This window comes from Somniosus microcephalus, chromosome 9, assembly GCF_052327205.1.
Source record: "Somniosus microcephalus isolate GS21.2 chromosome 9, FLI_Smic_1.0, whole genome shotgun sequence".
Taxonomy (NCBI): Eukaryota; Metazoa; Chordata; class Chondrichthyes; order Squaliformes; family Somniosidae; genus Somniosus; species Somniosus microcephalus.
In genome coordinates, this window is record NC_140995.1 from 108,071,642 (window position 1) to 108,089,515 (window position 17,874).

General features: G+C 51.1%; 1 protein-coding gene across 4 annotated transcripts in view; it reads left to right on the forward strand.

Annotated features, from left to right (window-relative positions):
* The window catches only part of LOC147112577 (uridine-cytidine kinase-like 1), a 119,765-nt gene extending 113,734 nt beyond the window's left edge, over positions 1–6,031 (forward strand). For all 4 annotated transcript variants that reach the window (XM_085996970.1, XM_085996969.1, XM_085996967.1 and 1 more), the window contains exon 15: positions 1,479–6,031. In XM_085996970.1, coding sequence (XP_085853096.1) covers positions 1,479–1,555 — 77 coding nt within the window. In that variant the 3' untranslated portion in view covers positions 1,556–6,031. The remainder of the gene's footprint in view (positions 1–1,478) is intronic.
* The last annotated feature ends 11,843 nt before the right edge of the window (positions 6,032–17,874 follow it).

The following is a 17,874-nucleotide window of genomic DNA, read 5'->3' on the forward strand; positions in this document are numbered from 1 at the left end:
TAAATTTTTCCAATCAAGTTTCTGCACTTACACAACACTGAAATGGCCCTAACCAAAATCACCAACAACATTCTCTGCTATGGTGACTGTGGTGCATTATCCCTTCTCAACCTCCCTGCAGCAATTGATGCAGTCGGGCACACCATCTACCTGTAATGCCTTTTCTCTGTTTAGCTTGGCTCCACTCTTAGCTATCTGATCATAGCTAGAGGATCTTTACCAATGACTTCTCTTGCTACTCCTGCACCATTACTTTGAGATCCCCCCCCAAGGATTCATCCTTGGTCTCCTCCACTACCTTATCTACACGCTTCTCCTTGGCAATATCCATCTGCAGACACTAGGTCAGTTTCTATGTGTGCGCTGATGATATGCTGCTTTACCTCCTGACCCCTCCACTGGCTCTGTGTTGTGAGACTGCTTGTCTAACGACCAGTCTTGGATGAGCTGCAATTTCCTGCAGCTAAATATTGGGAAAGTCAAAGCCATAATCTTTGGCCACTGCCACAAACTCCGCACCCTTGCCACAGACTCGATCCTCCTCCACGGCCACACATGCAGACAACCAGACTGTTTGCAACCTCTGCATCCTATTCAACCCCGAGCTGACCTTCCAACCCCAAATCCACTCCCATCTACTTCTACCTCAACATTACCTGCCTCCACCCCTACCTCCGCTCCTTTGACGCTGAAATCCACATTCAGGCCTTTGTCACCACCAGACTTGAAATCCTCCACCCTCCTGGCTGATCACCCATCTTTCATCCTTTGTAATCTTCAGCTAATTCAAAACTCTGCCACCTTTTATCCTATCCCCCACCAAGTCCCACTTGCCCATCACCCCTGTCCCTGATGACCTGTATTGGCTCCTGGTTACCCAAAGCCTCAAATTTAAAATTATTTTCTGTGTTGAAATCACTCCATGGCCTCGGCCTTCCCTATCTCTATAACCTCTTGCAGCAGTACACCCCCCCTCCTCCTGAACTGTCTATCCTCTGACTCCAGCTCGTTCTCCCACGAACCTCCAATTTCCTACCATTGATAGTCGTGTCTTCAACCTAGGCCCCACGCGGTGGAATTACTTTCCTAGAACCCTCTGCCTTTCCATCTTCTCTTCCCTTAAGACCCTCATTGAAACCCACCTCTTTGACCAAGCTTTTGGTCACACCTCCTAATATCTCTTCTTTGGCTTGGTGTCCATTTTTCTCCTTGCACCTCTGCAACTCACCTTGGGATGTTTTCTCTATGTTAAATACACTAATATCTAAGCAATCTCCTTAGGCATTAATATCATTTTAATGTTTTTAATGAAAAGGTTAGAGAAGGTGGGACTAAGAATAGAGAATAATGTGTATCATGTATAGTGTTTGAACTAACTTAAATATGCAACAGGAACATTTTATATTAACTACTACAATTTTAATATTGGTCATTATTGGTTTATAATAATTAATTGAATAAATGTTGTTAATGTGCAGGTAACTTTGGAGATCGATACTTTGGCACCGATGCACCATCTGATTGGTATGAGAGTGATGATGGCATGGACTACTGAGTGTCATTCTGAGTATCTGAGGGACCCAAGAGAAATCTGCATGGAAGCAAAAGGATTGCCATTGCTGTATATGAACATATTTTTGACTGTATCCAAGAACAAGATGAACAGTCCTTTTCTGAATTCAAATTGTCAATTCAGATTTATTTTGAATGTTTACAAATTTGTTATGAATTTAGGCATAATATGTTCTAAAACATAAGGAAGGTATATAACTTATTTATAAAACTCCGGGCAGTACTTCAACTATGTTTTATTACAATCAGAAAATGCTGGAAATACTCAGCATGTCGGGCAGCAGCTGTGGAGAGAGAAACCGAGTTAACGTTTCAAGTCAATGACGTTCATCAGAACTGGAAAAAGTTAGAGATATAACAGGTTTTAAGCAAGTGCAGAGGGAAGGGAGGGAAGATCAAAAGGGAAGGTCTGTGATCGGGTGGAAGGCAAGAGAGGTTAAATGACAAAAGGGATGATGGTGCGAGGCAAATGGAGATGGTAATGGGACAAGTAAAGTTTCATTACCCACACTTCTGCCCTCACCCCTTCCCCCCCCCCCCCCCCCTCCCTCCCAGAACCACGATAGGGTTCCCCTGGACCTCTGGAACAGGCCGCTGTCTCGTGTGATGGATGCTGATTCACTGAATTCCTTCAAGCGAGAGCTGGACCTGTTTCTGGCTGGGGCGGAGATCACCTCTTACAGAAGGTAGGTACTGCAAGGAATTCAGAGGCAGAGTGATCTCCTGGACTAGTTTCGATCGCCTAGATGGGTTGGTGAGGAATTTCCAAGAATTTTTCCCCAAATGGCCTGGGGTGTTTTTTTCTGGTTTTTTGCCTCTCCAGAAGATCACAGGGTTTTAGGTGGGGTGGAGTTTATATTGTGATACACAAGGTATCACAATTGTGTAGAACAGGCTCGATGGACCAGAGGGTCTTTACCTGTCCGTCATTGTTTGTATGTCCTCACCTTCCACCCCACCAGCCTCCATATTCAACAGATCATCTTCTGCCACCTCCAACAAACACATCTTCCCTTCTCCCCTTTCAGCATTCTTAAGGGACTGTTCCCTCCGCCGCGACACCCTGGTCCACTCATCAATCACCCCCAACAGCATCTCCCCTCCCCTCCCCACGGCATCTTCCTGTGCAAGCGCAGGAGATGCAACACCTGCCCTTTTACCTCCTCCCCTTCCCACTGTCCATGGCCCCCAAACACTCCTTCCAGGTGAAGCAGTGATTTACTTGTACTTCTTTCAATTTAGTATACTGTATTCGCTACTCACAATGCAGTCTCTTCTACATTGGGGAGACCAAACGCAGATTGGGTAACTGCTTTGCGGAACACCTCCATTCAGTCCGCAAGCATGACCCTGAGCTTCCGGTCGTCTGTCACTTTTTAATTCTCCGCTCCATTCCCATGCTGACCTCTCTGCCCTCAGCCTTGTACACTGTTCCAATGAAGCTCAAAGTAAACTCGAACAGCACCTCATCTTTCGATTAGGCACTTTGCAGCTTTCTGGACTCAACATTGAGTTCAACAATTTCAGATCATGACCTCTGCCTCCATTTTTTCGGGTGGCAGCTATTGCTGATTCTGCTGTTCCCATGTATACCTCTTCTAGACCCATCTTTTGTTTCTTTACTTGTCCCATTACCACCTCCTTTGGCCTCGCACCATCATCCCTTTTGTCATTTAACCTCTCCTGCCTTCACCCTATTGCAGACCTTCCCTTTTGTTCTTTCCTCCCCCCACCCCCGCTTTTCCTGCTTCTGTACTTGCTTGAAACCTGTTCTCTCTGCCTTTTTCCCATTCTGACAAAAGGTCATCAACCTGAAACGTTAACTCTGTTTCTCTCTCCACGGATGCTGCCTGACCTGAGTATTTCCAGCATTTTCTGTTTCTATTTCAGATTTCCAGCATCTGCTGTATTTTGCTTTTGTATGTTTTATTACAGATTGGTTATTACAGTTGCTATCACTTTAAGTATGAGCCATTCAGTTGGCAAGCCAAATACTTGAGATCTTGGTCATAAATAATATGTTGATCCCAGGCAATATATTTCCAGCATAGATTATTTCAGTCTAAACCATGAATCTTCAACCAACAAAATTCCATGTTCACATCAATTTGTCATTAATTATATTTAGGTCTTCAGCTACAGAGGCTTCAGAGGATCTTCTTCAGCAGAGCCAATACTCCTAATGGTGCTAGCATCATCCCTCTGTTATCCTAAGATGCTAACTACTGTATACCTAATGTGACTTTTTACTGGTCTTGCTCCATTGTGAAAATAGTACAGGAAAAGGGTTTGCTATCCTTTTTTTAAAAAAAACCCTGAGATGGGGAGCTAACCATTTAATCTCTCATGGGGATGATTTTTTTTAGTTAATTACACAAATCATTTACTCAGTGGTTTCTCATCAGTTATCCTCTGTAATAGAGAGCACTTTAGCGCCTGGCTTCACTGCTTAATTTAACCACATTTTCAATTTCACTTGTAATATGGTCTGCTATTGTGAATAGAGACTATTTATTAAGAGTTAGAAAAACTCTGTACAATTCCCACAGCACTTCCCGTCAAAGTTAACTGAATAAGTAGGTGTAATCGGTTTCTCCTCTTCGTGGTTAAGACACAAATCAGTTTTGACAGGTTAATATGAAGTTATCAACAAATGTCCTGGAACAGTACAGATAATGTAGGACTCTAGGGAGCTTGACGCTTCAAAATTATACACCACATTCTTAAATTGTAAGAAAGAAGGAAAGAACTTGCATTTATATACTGCCTTTCATGTCCTCGGGACATGCCAAAGTTCTTTACAGCCAATAAACTACTTTGAAGTGTAGTCACTTATTCGTTGAACTGATCCTTTAGATTAGAAAATTGCGCATGTCACTCTGCTATTTAAGAATGGTGAGAGGGAAACCAGGGAATTATAGACCAGTTAGCCTAACATCTGTTGTTGGGAAATTACTAGAGTCTATGAGGATAGGGTGACTGAACACCTTGAAAATTTTCAGCTGATCAGAGAGAGCCAGCATGGATTTGTAGGAAAAGGTAGGTCATGCCTGACGAACCTGATTGAATTTTTGGAAGAGATGACTAAAGTAGTGGACAGGGGAATATCTATGGATTTGTTTATATAGACTTCCAGAAGACATTGATATAGTCCCTCATAAGAGACTGTTAACTAAAGTTGAAGCCTGTGGAATTGAGGGCAAATTATTGACCTAGTTAGGAAATTGGCTGAGTGGCAGGAGACGGAGAGTAGGGATAATGGGTAGGCACTCTAATTGGCAGGATGTAACTAGTGGTGTCCCGCAAAGATCTGTGTTGGGGCCTCATCTATTCACCATATTTATGAACAACTTGGATGATGGGATAGAAAGCCACATATCCAAATTTGCCAATGACACAAATATAGGTGGCATTGTAAGCAGTGTAGATGAAAGCATAAAATTAGAGATATTGATAGAATGGGCAAAACTGTGGCAAATGGATTTCAATGTAGGCAAATGTGAAGTCATCTATTTTGGACCTAAAAAGGATAGAACAGGGTACTTTCTAAATGACAAAAAGCTAAAAACAGTGCAGGTCTAAAAGAGGGGGGGGGGGTCCAGGTATATAGATCATTAAAATGTCATGAACAGGTACAGAAAATAATCACAAAGACTAATAGAATGCTGGCCTTTATATCTAGAGGACTAGAATACAAGGGGTGGAAGTCATGCTTCAGCTATACAAAGCCCTGGTTAGACCACACCTGGAGTACTGTGAGCAGTTCTGGGCACCACACCTTCGGAAGGATATATTGGCCGTGGAGGGAGTGCAGCGTAGGTTTACCAGATGATACCTGGACTCCAAGGGTTAAATTACGAGGAGAGATTATACAAACTAGGGTTGTATTCCCTGGAATTTAGAAGGTTAAGGGGTGATCTGATCGAAGTTTTCAGGATATTAAGGGGAACAGATAGGGTAGATAGAAACTATTTCTGCTGGTTGGTAAGTCTAGGACTAGGGGGCATAGTCTAAAAATTAGAGCCAGACCTTTCAGCAGTGAAGTTAGGAAACACGTCTACCCACAAAGGCTGGTAGGAGTTTAGAACACTCTTCCGCAAACAGCAATTGATGCTAGATCAATTGTTAATTTTAAATATGTGCTTGTTAGATTTTGTTAACCAAAGGTATTCAGGGATATGGGGCAAAGGCAGGTATATGGAGTTAGGTTGCAGATCAGCCATGATCTCATTGAATGGCGGAACAGGCTTGAGGGACTAAATGACCACCTCGTGTTCCTATTCTGTAACCAACTTGTACGCTTAATAAATTGTTGTTGAAGTTTGCAGAATCAGACCTCTAATCATTTTTTAACTATCTCAATTTGTTTAAAGGAAATTTAGTTCTTGTATTCTTTGGAAATAGGTGTGAATCTGTTAAGACTCAACTGTACTTGAAAATAAATGGGACCTGAAATGTTGTGCACTATAATTTATTTATTGCTTAACTGGATGTTGATGTGTACTAATACAACAACAACTTGCATTTAAATAGCACCTTTTAGTGAAGTAAAACATCCCAAGGCACTTCATAAGAGCATTATAAAACAAAATTTGACACGAGCCACATAAGGAGAAATTGGGTCAGATGATCAAAAGCTTGGTCAAAGAGGTAGGTTTTAAGGAGCATCTTAAAGGAGGTAGAGAGGCAGAGTGGTTTAGGGAGGGAATTCCAGTGCTTAGGGCATTGGCAGCATAGCCACCAATGGTTGAGTGATTTCAAATCAGGGATGCTCAAGAGGCCAGAATTAGAAGAGCGCAGATATCTCGGGGCTGTGGGGCTGGCGGAGATTACAGATATGGGGAGGGGTGAGGCCATGGAGGGATTTGAAAACATAAGAATTTTTAAATCAAGGCGCTGCTTAACTGGGAACCAAAGTAGGTCAGCGAGCACAGGGATGATGGGTGAATGGGAATTGGTGTGAGTTAGGACATGGGTAGCAGAGTTTTGGATGACCTCATGTTTACGTAGGGTGGAATGTGGGAGGCCAGCCAGGAGTGCATTGGAATAGTCAAGTCTAGAGCTAACAAAGGCATGGATGAGGGTTTCACCAGCAGATGAGCGGAGGCGGATGATATTACGGAGGTGAAAATAGGCAGTCTTAGTTATGGCGCAAATATGTGGTCAGAAGCTCACTTCAAGGTCAAATATGATGCCAATGTTGCAAACTGGTTCAGCTGGACAGATGCTAGGGAGAGGGATGGAGTCAGTGTTTAGGGAACGGAGTTTGTGGCGGGGACCGAAGTAACTGGCTTCAGTCGTCCCAATATTTGGAGGAAATTTCTGCTCATCCAATACTGGATGTCGGACAAGCAGTTTGACAATTTAAGAGACAGTAGAGGGGTTGAGAGAAGTGGTGAGGTAGAGCTGTGTGTCGTCGGTGTACATGTGGAAACTGACGGTGTTTTTGGATGATGTCGCCAAGGGGCAGTATGTAGCTGAGAAAAAGGAGGGGGCCCAAGAATAGATCCTTGGAGGACACCAGAGGTAATGATGCGGGAGCAGGAAGAGAAGCCATTGCAGGTGATTCTCTAGCTATAAGTAGATAAGAATGAAACCAGGTGAGTGCAGTCAAACCCAGCTGGACGATGGTGGCCAGGCATTGGGAGGAGGATGGAGCGGTCACTTGTGTCAAAGGCTGCAGACTGGACGAGGAGGGATAGTTTACCTTCGTCGCCGTTACATAGGATGTCATTTGTGACTTTGATCAATGCCGTTTCGATACTGTGGCGGGGTGAAAACCTAATTGGAGGGATTCAAACGGAGTTCTGGGAAAGATGGGTACGGATTTGGGAGGTGACAACACGTTTAACGACTTTGGAGAGGAATGGGAGTTTGGAGATGGGGCGGTAGTTTGCAAGGACGGAGGGGTCAAGGGTTGGTTTATTGAAGAGAGGTGTGATGGCGGAAGATCTGAAGAAGAGGGGGATAGTACCTGAAGAGAGAAAACCATTAACAATATCCGCTAATATGGGAGCCAGAAATGGAAGTTGGGTAGTCGGCAGTTTAGTGGGAATAGGGTCAAGGGAGCAGGAAATGGGTCTCATGGACAAGATGAGCTCAGAGAGGGCATAAGGGGAGAGCAGAGAGAAACTGGAGAAAGATAAGAGTTCAGGGCTTGGGCAGGGGGGAATCTTGGAGGAAGTTTGGCCCGGTGGGCATGGGGAAGGAAGGGAAGTGGCAGAGGCAGCTGATTGGATGGTCTCAATCTTTGAGACAAAGAAGTCCATGAGCTCCTTGCACTTGTTGGAGGGGAGAGGGGTTTAAGAAGACTTTTAGCAATAGAGAAAAGAAGCCGGGGTTATCTTTGCATTCCAGCGTGATCCTGGAATAGTGAACAGTTTTGGCAGATGCGAGCAGGACCCAATAGTACTTGTGAAGTGGTCCAGCCAGAACTGGTGGTGAATGGCTAAACCAGTTGTCCACCCTATCCGTTCAAGTTTGTGTCCCTTAGACTTAAGGGAGCAGAGATGAGAGCCAGGGGAACGGCCAGTGTGAGAGAGAGTAATGGTTTTATTGGGGACTAGCGCATCAAAGATGGTGGTGAGGGTGTGGTTGAGCAGATCGGTGGCGGCAGAAATGTTGTGGTGAATAGAGGGCCAAAGGCTAGACAGTTAGGATTTTAAAAGTGCAATTGTAAGTGAAGTGGGAGAGAACTTTTTCCAGGGGCAGACACAGAAGCAAGAAGGGTTGGGAGGAGGAAGGGGGATGTGGGTGGAGAGTGATATAAGGAATTGGTCAGGAATGGCCTCTGTGTTTGACATGATGAGAGTAGCGAGGCCATGTGAGAAAGGGGTGGCCGTGACTGAGTTGTGGAGTTTTACATGGAGGGAGAGATTAAGGGAGGATAGGAGGACAGTGAACGCGGAGGAGAGACAGCATAATGAATTGAGATGGAGGTTGAAATCACTGAGGATGAGAAGTCGTTCCATGCAGAGGCGGAGTGAGGAAAGCAGTGAAGATATCTCAGTAAGAACATTTTTATGGTACTTGGATGGGAGGTAGAGAACAAAGATTTGAAATGAGGGGTGGACAAGGGGAGATGTTCAAAGGAGGAAAAAGTGCCTGAGGAGTAGGGAGACAGACCAAGGTGTGATAAGAGCCACATTGTCACCGCGATGGTCTGGGCGGGGCAAGTGGTGGAAGGTATAGCCAGATGGAGAAGCTTCATTTATGGGTAAGTTGTCAGTATCCCTCAGCTAGGTTTCCATCAAAGCCATGATGTCGATGCAATCATTCACAATAAGCTCATGGATGGCAAGGGCCTTGTTCATAAGCGAACGGACACTCTGGAGGGAGATGCGGAGAGGGGTGGTAACACCTGAGTCTACAGGGTCAATACTGGGAGGGGTGAGTTGGATGGGGAGAAGATTGACAAGATTAGCCCCCAGCAGGCACGCTGGGCGGGAAAGTCAGCGAGAGAGTAGGATGGGACAGGGTTGCTGCTCGTAAGGAGGCAGTGATGAGTGCCTTGATGGGCCATTCGGAGGATGCCAAGAGAGGTACAGAGGGAAGCTGTAGGCTTATCCTAAGGGAGTCAAGCCTGGCACGGCAGCAGGAGAGTAGGAAGGCAGAAGGGTAATGAAAGGTTGAGGTAGGGATTTGGGAGGGCAGAGTACCTGAAAGAGGAGAAATGAAAGGGGGCATAACGATAGGAGAGTGGTCAAGGAGGGGTAGAGAGAAAAAAAGGAGACAAAAGTGGAAAAAGTGTTCGGCTTCGGTCCGGAGCAGCAGCCAAAATGCACACGTGAATGGACACTGAATACTCAAGTTACATAGGCCTGGTTATGTAGCAGTTATTAAATACATGTTTCCTATCCCTGTTACTACCAGGAAATAATAGGAGGGGGTCCAGAATTAAAGTCAGAGGTCCCGTGGTGAGATAAAGTTGACGTAAGTAGGGTGGAGTTGGCATGGAGCATCGACGAACTGTTATCCAAGTTAAGAGACAGGTGTAATGGGTGAGTGAAATCCAGAAGCTATTTGAAGGGTAGAGAATTGGAGAATGGAGGTTATTTCCATGGGGATGAAGATCCAAGAGATGTGCAGAAGCGGTTGCGGGGCAGAAAGATGATGGCGAAGTTGGAGGTCACAATAAGATCCAGAAGCACCTGAGAAATGTATTTTGGCCCAGCGAGAGTAAAACACTAAACGATAGCAAAATACTGCAGATGCTGGAAATCCGAAATAACAACAGAAAATGCTGGAAAAACTCAGCAGGCCAGGCAACATCTGTGGAGAGTAAAACACTAGCATGAAATCAGGCTGTAGCTGAAGCTGAAAAACCAGTAGAACCAGTCAGCCAGTCACAGGCTCAGCAGCAGCAGTGTGGGAAGGACTGCAAGCTGACCAAAGTTACTTTCAAATTTAAGCAAAATAACAACAGAAAATGCTGGAAAAACTCAGCAGGTCAGGCAACATCCATGGAGAGAAATTTGAGTTGACGTTTCGGGTCAAAACCCTTCTTCCAAACTGGAAAGAAAAGAAAATAGATCGAAGGCAAGGCTGCAATTGAACAAAAGAGACAATAAAAGGTATTCTAAGCCAGATGAGATGGTAATAGGCCCGTGGAGACAAAAGGCAGCTGAGATTAGGTGTGAAGTGTACTGGCAGGTAAGAGACAGCTGCCAGGTGAGAGAGAGAAACAAAAGGAAGGGGGGGGGGGTGGAAAGGAGGACCCAAAACAAAGGGGTGGAAAAAATTCTAAGTAAAAAAGTAATAGGGGCCGAGGTTATGATCTGAAATTGTTGAACTCGATATTGAGTCCGGAAGGCTGCAAAGTGCCTAGTCGGAAGATGAGTAGATGAGTTGCTGTTCCTCGAGTTTACGTTGAGCTTCCATGGAACAATACAAGAGGCCAAGGACGGTGAGGTCCGAGTGGGAATGGAGCGGTGAATTAAAATGACAGGCGACCGGAAGCTCGGGGTCACCCTTACGGACTGAACGGAGGTGTTCCGCAAAGCAGTCACCCAATCTGCGTTTGGTCTCCCCAATGTAGAGGAGACCGCATCGTGAGCAGCGAATGCAGTATACTAGATTTCAAGAAGTACAAGTAAATCGCTGTTTCACCTGGAAGGGGTGTTTGGGGCCCCAGACAGTGGGAAGGGGGGAGGTATAGGGGCAGGTGTTACATCTCCTGCGCTTTCACAGGAAGCTGCCAGGCGAAGGGGAAGGGCTGTTTGGGGTGATAGAGGAGTGGACTAAGGTGTCTCGGAGGGAGCAGTCCCTACGGAATGCTAAAAGGGGAGGGGAGGGGAAGATGTGTTTGGTGGTGGGATCACTTTGGAGGTAGCGGAAATGGCGGAGGATGATCCGTTGAATGTGGAGGCTGGTGGGGTGAAAGGTGAGGACAAGGGGAACCCTATCGTGGTTCCGGGAGGGAGGGGCAGAGGTGAGGGCAGAAGTGCAGGAGATAGAACGGACACGGTCGAGGGCCGTGTCGACCACGGTAGAGGGGAATCCTCGGTTGCGGAAAAAGGAAGACATGTCGGAAGCACTGGTGTGGAAGGTGACATCGTCGGAGCAGATACGGCGGAGATGGAGAAACTGGGAGAATGGAATAGAGTCCTTAAAGGAAGCGGGGTGGGAGCAAGTGTAGTTCAGGTAGCTGTGGGAGTCAGTGGGCTTGTAGTGAATATTGGTCGATAATCTATCCCCAGAGATGGAGACGGAGAAGTCGAGGAAGGGAAGGGAAGAGTCAGAGATGGACCATGTGAAGGTGAGGGAAGGGTGGAAATTGGAGGCAAAGTGAATGAAATTGTCTAGTTCGGGGCAAGAGCAGGAAACAGCACCGATACAGTCATCAATGTATTGGAAAAAGAGGTGAGGGAGGGGACCTGAGTAGGACTGGAACAAAGATTGTTCCACATAGCCCACGAAAAGGCAGGCATAGCTAGGACCCATGCGGGTACCCATAGCAACGCCTTTGATTTGGAGGAAATGAGTGGAGTTAAAGGAGAAGTTGTTCAACGTGAGAACAAGTTCAGCCAGGCGGAGGAGGGTGGTGGTGGATGGGGACTGGACGGGCCTCTGTTCAAGGAAGAAGCGGAGCGCCCTCAGGCCATCCTGGTGGGGGATGGAGGTGTAGAGGGATTGTACGTCCATGGTGAAAAGGAAGCGGTTGGGGCCAGGAAACTGGAAACTGTTAAAGTGGCAGAGGGCGTCCGAAGAGTCGCGGATGTAGGTGGGAAGAGACTGGACAAGAGGAGAAAAGATAGAGTCGAGATAGGAAGAGATAAGTTCCGTGGGGCAAGAACAGGCTGAAGCGATGGGTCTACCAGGGCAGTCCTGTTTAAGCAACCGGACTGCAAATCAGAGACACAGCAGATGAGTCATACAGTGTAGTCCAGTGCAGAAGCGTAGTCTTGATATCCAGGATTTCGGAAGCCAAATTTGAGAAGAGATCCAGCAGCTCAGTGAGGGTAGTAGAGAGCAGGCGTTGGGGGATGGGCAATGGGATAGCCAATTAAGTACTTTTGAAGTGCAGTCACTATTGTAATGTAGGAAATACAGGATGCCACTTTCCCCTTTAGATCAGATATCTGCAAAGTTACAGTCAGCAACCTCAGGGGAAAAAATAATTCCTTTCTAGAGTGCAGCAGGACTACTCCTATGACTGAAGGCAATGTTGCTTTTAGACAATTTATACATCTGAATTTAATCAATTTTATGCCTAAAGTATTTGGAATTAACTGTTTTACAATATTTTAAATTTAGACTGTTAAAGTGCTGGAATGCTGCTGTTTTAAGTGATGTATAAAAATGTGCTTAGACCCAAAAGGCAACAATAGCAGTATTAGATTTTTTTGGAGGGAGAGAAATCATATGTTAAAATTAAAATGCAAAATCACCAGAAAGTTTATTATGTCTTAAGATTTTTTTTAACATGGAAATGTTCAAATGGCACAAGTCATGTGGTGCACAAGATATGCATAAACATTAGGCAACCTATGCTATCTTAACTGTATATTTTCTTGTGTATCATAAAGTTTATATTATATTGAGCAACATATTGAATGAATAATGGATATAACTCATTTTCATTCCAGTTGGGAGACCTACACAACACATAGATGAATGAGCATAGCAGCATAAGATCTAGAGAAAATCTATATTAAGGCTTGAGCTGACTTTTGTAACTATACCAGTATCTGTGCAGTATTATACTTTGAAAACTCCTATGAACAATTTATAATGGTTTATGGCTCTACAGCAAGAAAGATTAAATGATCAGATTATGATGGAACTCCTTGCTGCTTTTGACATAGGCCATTTATAAAACAAGAAAATGCAGTAAATTTTGCCTGAGATTCATGCACTTAGCGATATATATACTAGCTGAAGTGCCCGGCGGTGCCGAGGCTTTTTCGAGGGCATGTTGTTGTTGGAAGAGAGAGAGAGAGCGACTGGGGGGAAGAGAGAGAGCGACTGGGGGGAAGAGAGGGAGAGGAGGGGGAGAGGGGAGGGGGAGGGTAGGGGGGAGGGGGAGGGGAGGGGGAGGGGGGAGGGGGGGGGAGGGGAGGGGAGGAGGAGGGGAGGGGGAGGGGGAGGGAGGGGGGGAACGGAGGGCGGGGGAGGAAGGGAGGGCGGGGGGAAGGGAGGGGGGAGGGCGGGGGGGAAAGGGAGGGCGGGGGGGAAGGGAGGGAGGGGAGGGTGGGGCCCCCCCCGAGGGTCGCGGCCCCCCCGAGGGTCGCGCCCCCTCCGAGGGTCGCGGTCCCCCCGAGGGTCGCGCCCCCCGAGGGTCGCGGCACCCCCCCCCGAGGGTCGCGGCCCCCCCCCCGAGGTGAAGAGCGCCGATTGCGCGCGCAGCAGGAGCTGAGACGCGGCGTCTCTCTCTGGCTCGGCCGGCGGGCCCGGTTGCCAGGGTAACCGTGACGCTGACCAAGCCCCGCCCCCCGGCCGAGCCAGAGAGACGCCGCGTCTCAGCTGCTCCTGCTGCACGCGCGGCCCCCCCGAGGGTCGCGGCCCCTCCCGAGGGTCGCGGCACCCCCCACCGAGGATCGCGGCCCCCCCCCGAGGGTCGCGGGCCCCCCCCCGAGGTGAAGACCGCCGATTGCGGCTGTGCGAGACGGCTGGCGGGGCCGGTTGCCAGGGTAACCGTCGACGCTCAGCAAGCCCCGCCCCCCGGCCGAGGCAGAGAGAGACGCCGCGTCTCAGCTCCTGCTGCGCGCGCACCCTAGCGGCGCTGGGCTGAGGCTCGGCCCTCCAGCCTTTGAGTGGGGCCGGGAGGTGCCTAGCTTGGGCGTGGGTGCGGAGGAGACGCCGAGCCTTCTAGGCCTACCTGGAAAAACAGGGAAAGGTAGGAAAATTAATGAGATTAGATAAGTTAATTACTTCTAAATCGTTTTTTTTTTTAAACAATATGTGTTTTAAAAGCAACGTTCTTTTTTAAGACGCAGAAAGCGGGAAAAAGAAAGGAAAAGTTTGGAATCAAGATGGCGGCGACTCACCTCGGTTCAGAACGATAAGGCCCGGCCACACACGCACCGATTGGCCCGACGGCACACGCCAGCAACCCGGCGTACGATTGGTCGAGCTCGAGGTCACTCTGTCGCTAATGAGCGGATAATAAGATGCTAATGAGTGGAACGTTGAAGGTTTTTGGGATAACCGCGGGCGCGATTTTAGCCCTGCCGAAACGTAAATACGCTTAAAACCGTCTCGGAAGCGTAAGCTTTCTTTGGAGGTAACGCACGCGTAGGTACGCCCTGTAACTTTCGAGCGCATAGCCCGACAGACGCACAGGCGATGACAGACAGAATGACAGAATGACAGACAGACAGACAGACAGACAGACAGATGTACCGATTTATATATATAGACGAGCTGAAGTGCCCGGCGGTGCCGAGGCTTTTTCGAGGGCATGTTGTTGTTGGAAGAGAGAGAGAGAGTGACTGGGGGGAAGAGAGAGAGCGACTGGGGGGAAGAGAGAGAGCAACTGGGGGGAAGAGAGAGAGCGACTGGGGGGAAGAGAGGGAGGGGGGGAGGGGGAGGGGGAGGGGAGGGCGGGGAAGGGAGGATGGGGGAGGGGAGGGCGGGGGGGGAGGGAGGGGGGAAGGGGGGGGAAGGGAGGGCAGGGGGGAAGGGAGGGGGGAAGGGAGGGGGGAGGGGGAAAAGGGGGGGAAGGGAGGGCGGGGGGGCCCCCCCGAGGGTTGCGGCCCCCCCCGAGAGTCGCGGCCCCCCCGAGGGTGGCGCCCCCCCGAGGGTCGCGGCCCCCCCGAGGGTCACGGCCCCCCCCCCGCCGAGGGTCGCGCCCCCCCCGAGGGTCGCGCCCACCCCCGAGGGTCGCACCCCCCCGAGGGTCGCGGCCCCCCCGAGGGTCGCAGCCCCCCCGAGGTGAAGACCGCCGATTGCGCGCACAGCAGGAGCTGAGATGCGGCGTCTTTCTCTGGCTCGGCCGGCGGGCCCGGTTGCCAGGGTAACCGTGACGCTGACCAAGCCCCGCCCCCGGGCCGAGCCAGAGAGAGAGACGCTGCGTCTCAGCTGCTCCTGCTGCGCACGCGGCCCCCCCCGAGGGTCGCGGCCCCCTCGAGGGTCGCGGCCCCCCCCCCAGGGTCGCGGCCCCCCCCCGAGGTGAAGACCGCCGATTGCGGCTGTGCGAGACGGCTGGGGGGGCCGGTTCCCAGGGTAACGCTGGATGCTCAGCAAGCCCCACTCCCCGGCCGAGCCAGAGAGAGACGCCGCGTCTCAGCTCCTGCTGCGCGCGCACCCTAGCGGCGCTGGGCTGAGGCTCGGCGCTCCAGCCTTCGAGTGGGGCCGGGAGGTGCCTAGCTCGGGCGTGGGTGCGGAGGAGACGCCGAGGCTTCTAGGCCTACCTGGAAAAACGGGGAAAGGTAGGAAAATTAATGAGATTAGATAAGTTAATTACTTTCTAAATCATTTTTTTTTAAAACAATATGTGTTTTAAAAGCAACGTTTTTTTTTAAGACGCAGAAAGCGGGAAAAAGAAAGGAAAAGTTTGGAATCAAGGTGGCGGCAACTCACCTTGGTTCAGAACGATAAGGCCCGGCCACACACGCACCGATTGGCCCGGCAGCACACACCAGCAACCCGGCGTACGATTGGTCGAGCTCGAGGTCACTCTGTCGCTAATGAGCGGATAATGAGATGCTAATGAGCGGAATGTTGAAGGTTTTTGGGATACCGCGGGTGCGATTTTAACCCGGCCGAAACGTAAATACGCTTAAAACCGTCTCGGAAGCGTAAGCTTTCCTTGGCGGTAACGCGCGCGTAGGTACGCCCTGTAACTTTCGAGCGCATAGCCCGACAGACGCACAGGCAATGACAGACAGAATGACAGAATGACAGAATGACAGACAGAATGACAGACAGAAGTACCAATTTATATATATAGACTAGCTAAAGTGCCCGGCGGTGCCGAGGCTTTTTCGAGGGAATGTTGTTGTTGGAAGAGAGAGAGACAGCGACTGGGGGAAGAGAGAGAGCGACTGGGGGGAAGAGAGAGAGCGACTGGGGGAAGAGAGAGAGCGACTGGGGGGAAGAGAGGGAGGGGAGGGGTGGAGGGAGGGAGGGGAGGGGAGGGTGGGAGTGGAGGGGGAGGAGGCGGGGAGGGAGGGGGGATGGGATGGGGGAGGGGGGGAGGGGAGGGGGGGAGGGGAGGGGAGGGGGAGGGAAGGGGGGGAGGGGAGGGCGGGGAAGGGAGGGCGGGGGGGAAGAGAGGGGGGAAGGGAGGGCAGGGGGGGAAGGGAGGGGGAAGGGAGGGCGGGGGAAGGGAGGGGGGAAAAACAGGGGGAAGGGAGGGCGGGGGGGTGGGGGGGGAAGGGAGGGCGGGGGGGAAGGGAAGAGAGGGGGGAAGGGAGGGCAGGGGGGGAAGGGAGGGCGGGGGGGAAAAAGGGGGGGAAGGGAGGGCGGGGGGGAAGGGAGGGTGGGGCCCCCCCGAGGGTCGCAGCCCCCCCCGAGGGTCGTGGCCCCCCCGAGGGTCGCGGCCCCCCACCGAGGGTCGTGGCCCCCCCGAGGGTCGCGGCCCCCCCCGAGGGTCACGGCCAGCCCCGAGGGTCGCAGCCCCCTCCCGAGGGTCATGGCCCCCCCCGAGGGTCGCGGCCCCCCCCACCCCTGAGGGTCGCGGCCCCCCCCCCCCCGAGGTGCAGACCGCCGATTGCGCGCGCAGCAGGAGCTGAGACGCAGCGTCTCTCTCTGGCTCGGCCGGCGGGCCCGGTTGCCAGGGTAACCGTGACGCTGACCAAGCCCCGCCACCCGGCCGAGCCAGAGAGAGAGACGCCACGTCTCAGCTGCTCCTGCTGCGCGCGCGGCCCCCCCGAGGGTCGCGGCCCCCCCCCCCGAGGGTCGCGGCCCCCCCGAGGGTCGCGGCCCCCCCCCCCGCCGTGGGTCGCGGCCTCCCCCCCCCGAGGGTCGCGGCCCCCCCCGGAGGTGAAGACCGCCGATTGCGCGCGCAGCAGGAGCTGAGACGCGGCGTCTCTCTCTGGCTCGGCCGGCGGGCCCGGTTGCCAGGGTAACCGTGGCGCTGACCAAGCCCCGCCCCCCGGCCGAGCCAGAGAGAGAGACGCCACGTCTCAGCTGCTCCTGCTGCGCGCGCGGCCCCCCCCCGAGGGTCACGGCCCCCCCCGAGTGTCACAGCCCCCCCCGAGGGTCGCGGCCCCCCGAGGGTCGCGGCCCCCCCCCGAGGGTCGTGGCCCCCCCCCGAGGTGAAGACCGCCGATTGCGGCTGTGCGAGACGGCCGGCGGGGCCGGTTGCCAGGGTAACCGTCGACGCTCAGCAAGCCCTGCCCCCCGGCCGAGCCAGAGAGAGACGCCGCGTCTCAGCTCCTGCTGCGCGCGCACCCTAGCGGCGCTGGGCTGAGGCTCGGCCCTCCAGCCTTCGAGTGGGGCTGGGAGGTGCCTAGCTCGGGCGTGGGTGCAGAGGAGACGACGAGGCTTCTAGGCCTACCTGGAAAAACGGGGAAAGGTAGGAAAATTAATGAGATTAGATAAGTTAATTACTTTCTAAATCATTTTTTTTAAAACAATATGTGTTTTAAAAGCAACGTTTTTTTTAAGATGCAGAAAGCGGGAAAAAGAAAGGACAAGTTTGGAATCAAGATGGCGGCGACTCACCTCGGTTCAGAAGGATAAGGCCCGGCCACACACGCACCGATTGGCCCGGCGGCACACGCCAGCAACCCGGCGTACGATTGGTCGAGCTCGAGGTCACTCTGTCGCTAATGAGCGGATAATGAGATGCTACTGAGCGGAATGTTGAAGGTTTTTGGGATACCGCAGGCGTGATTTTAGCCCGGCCGAAACGTA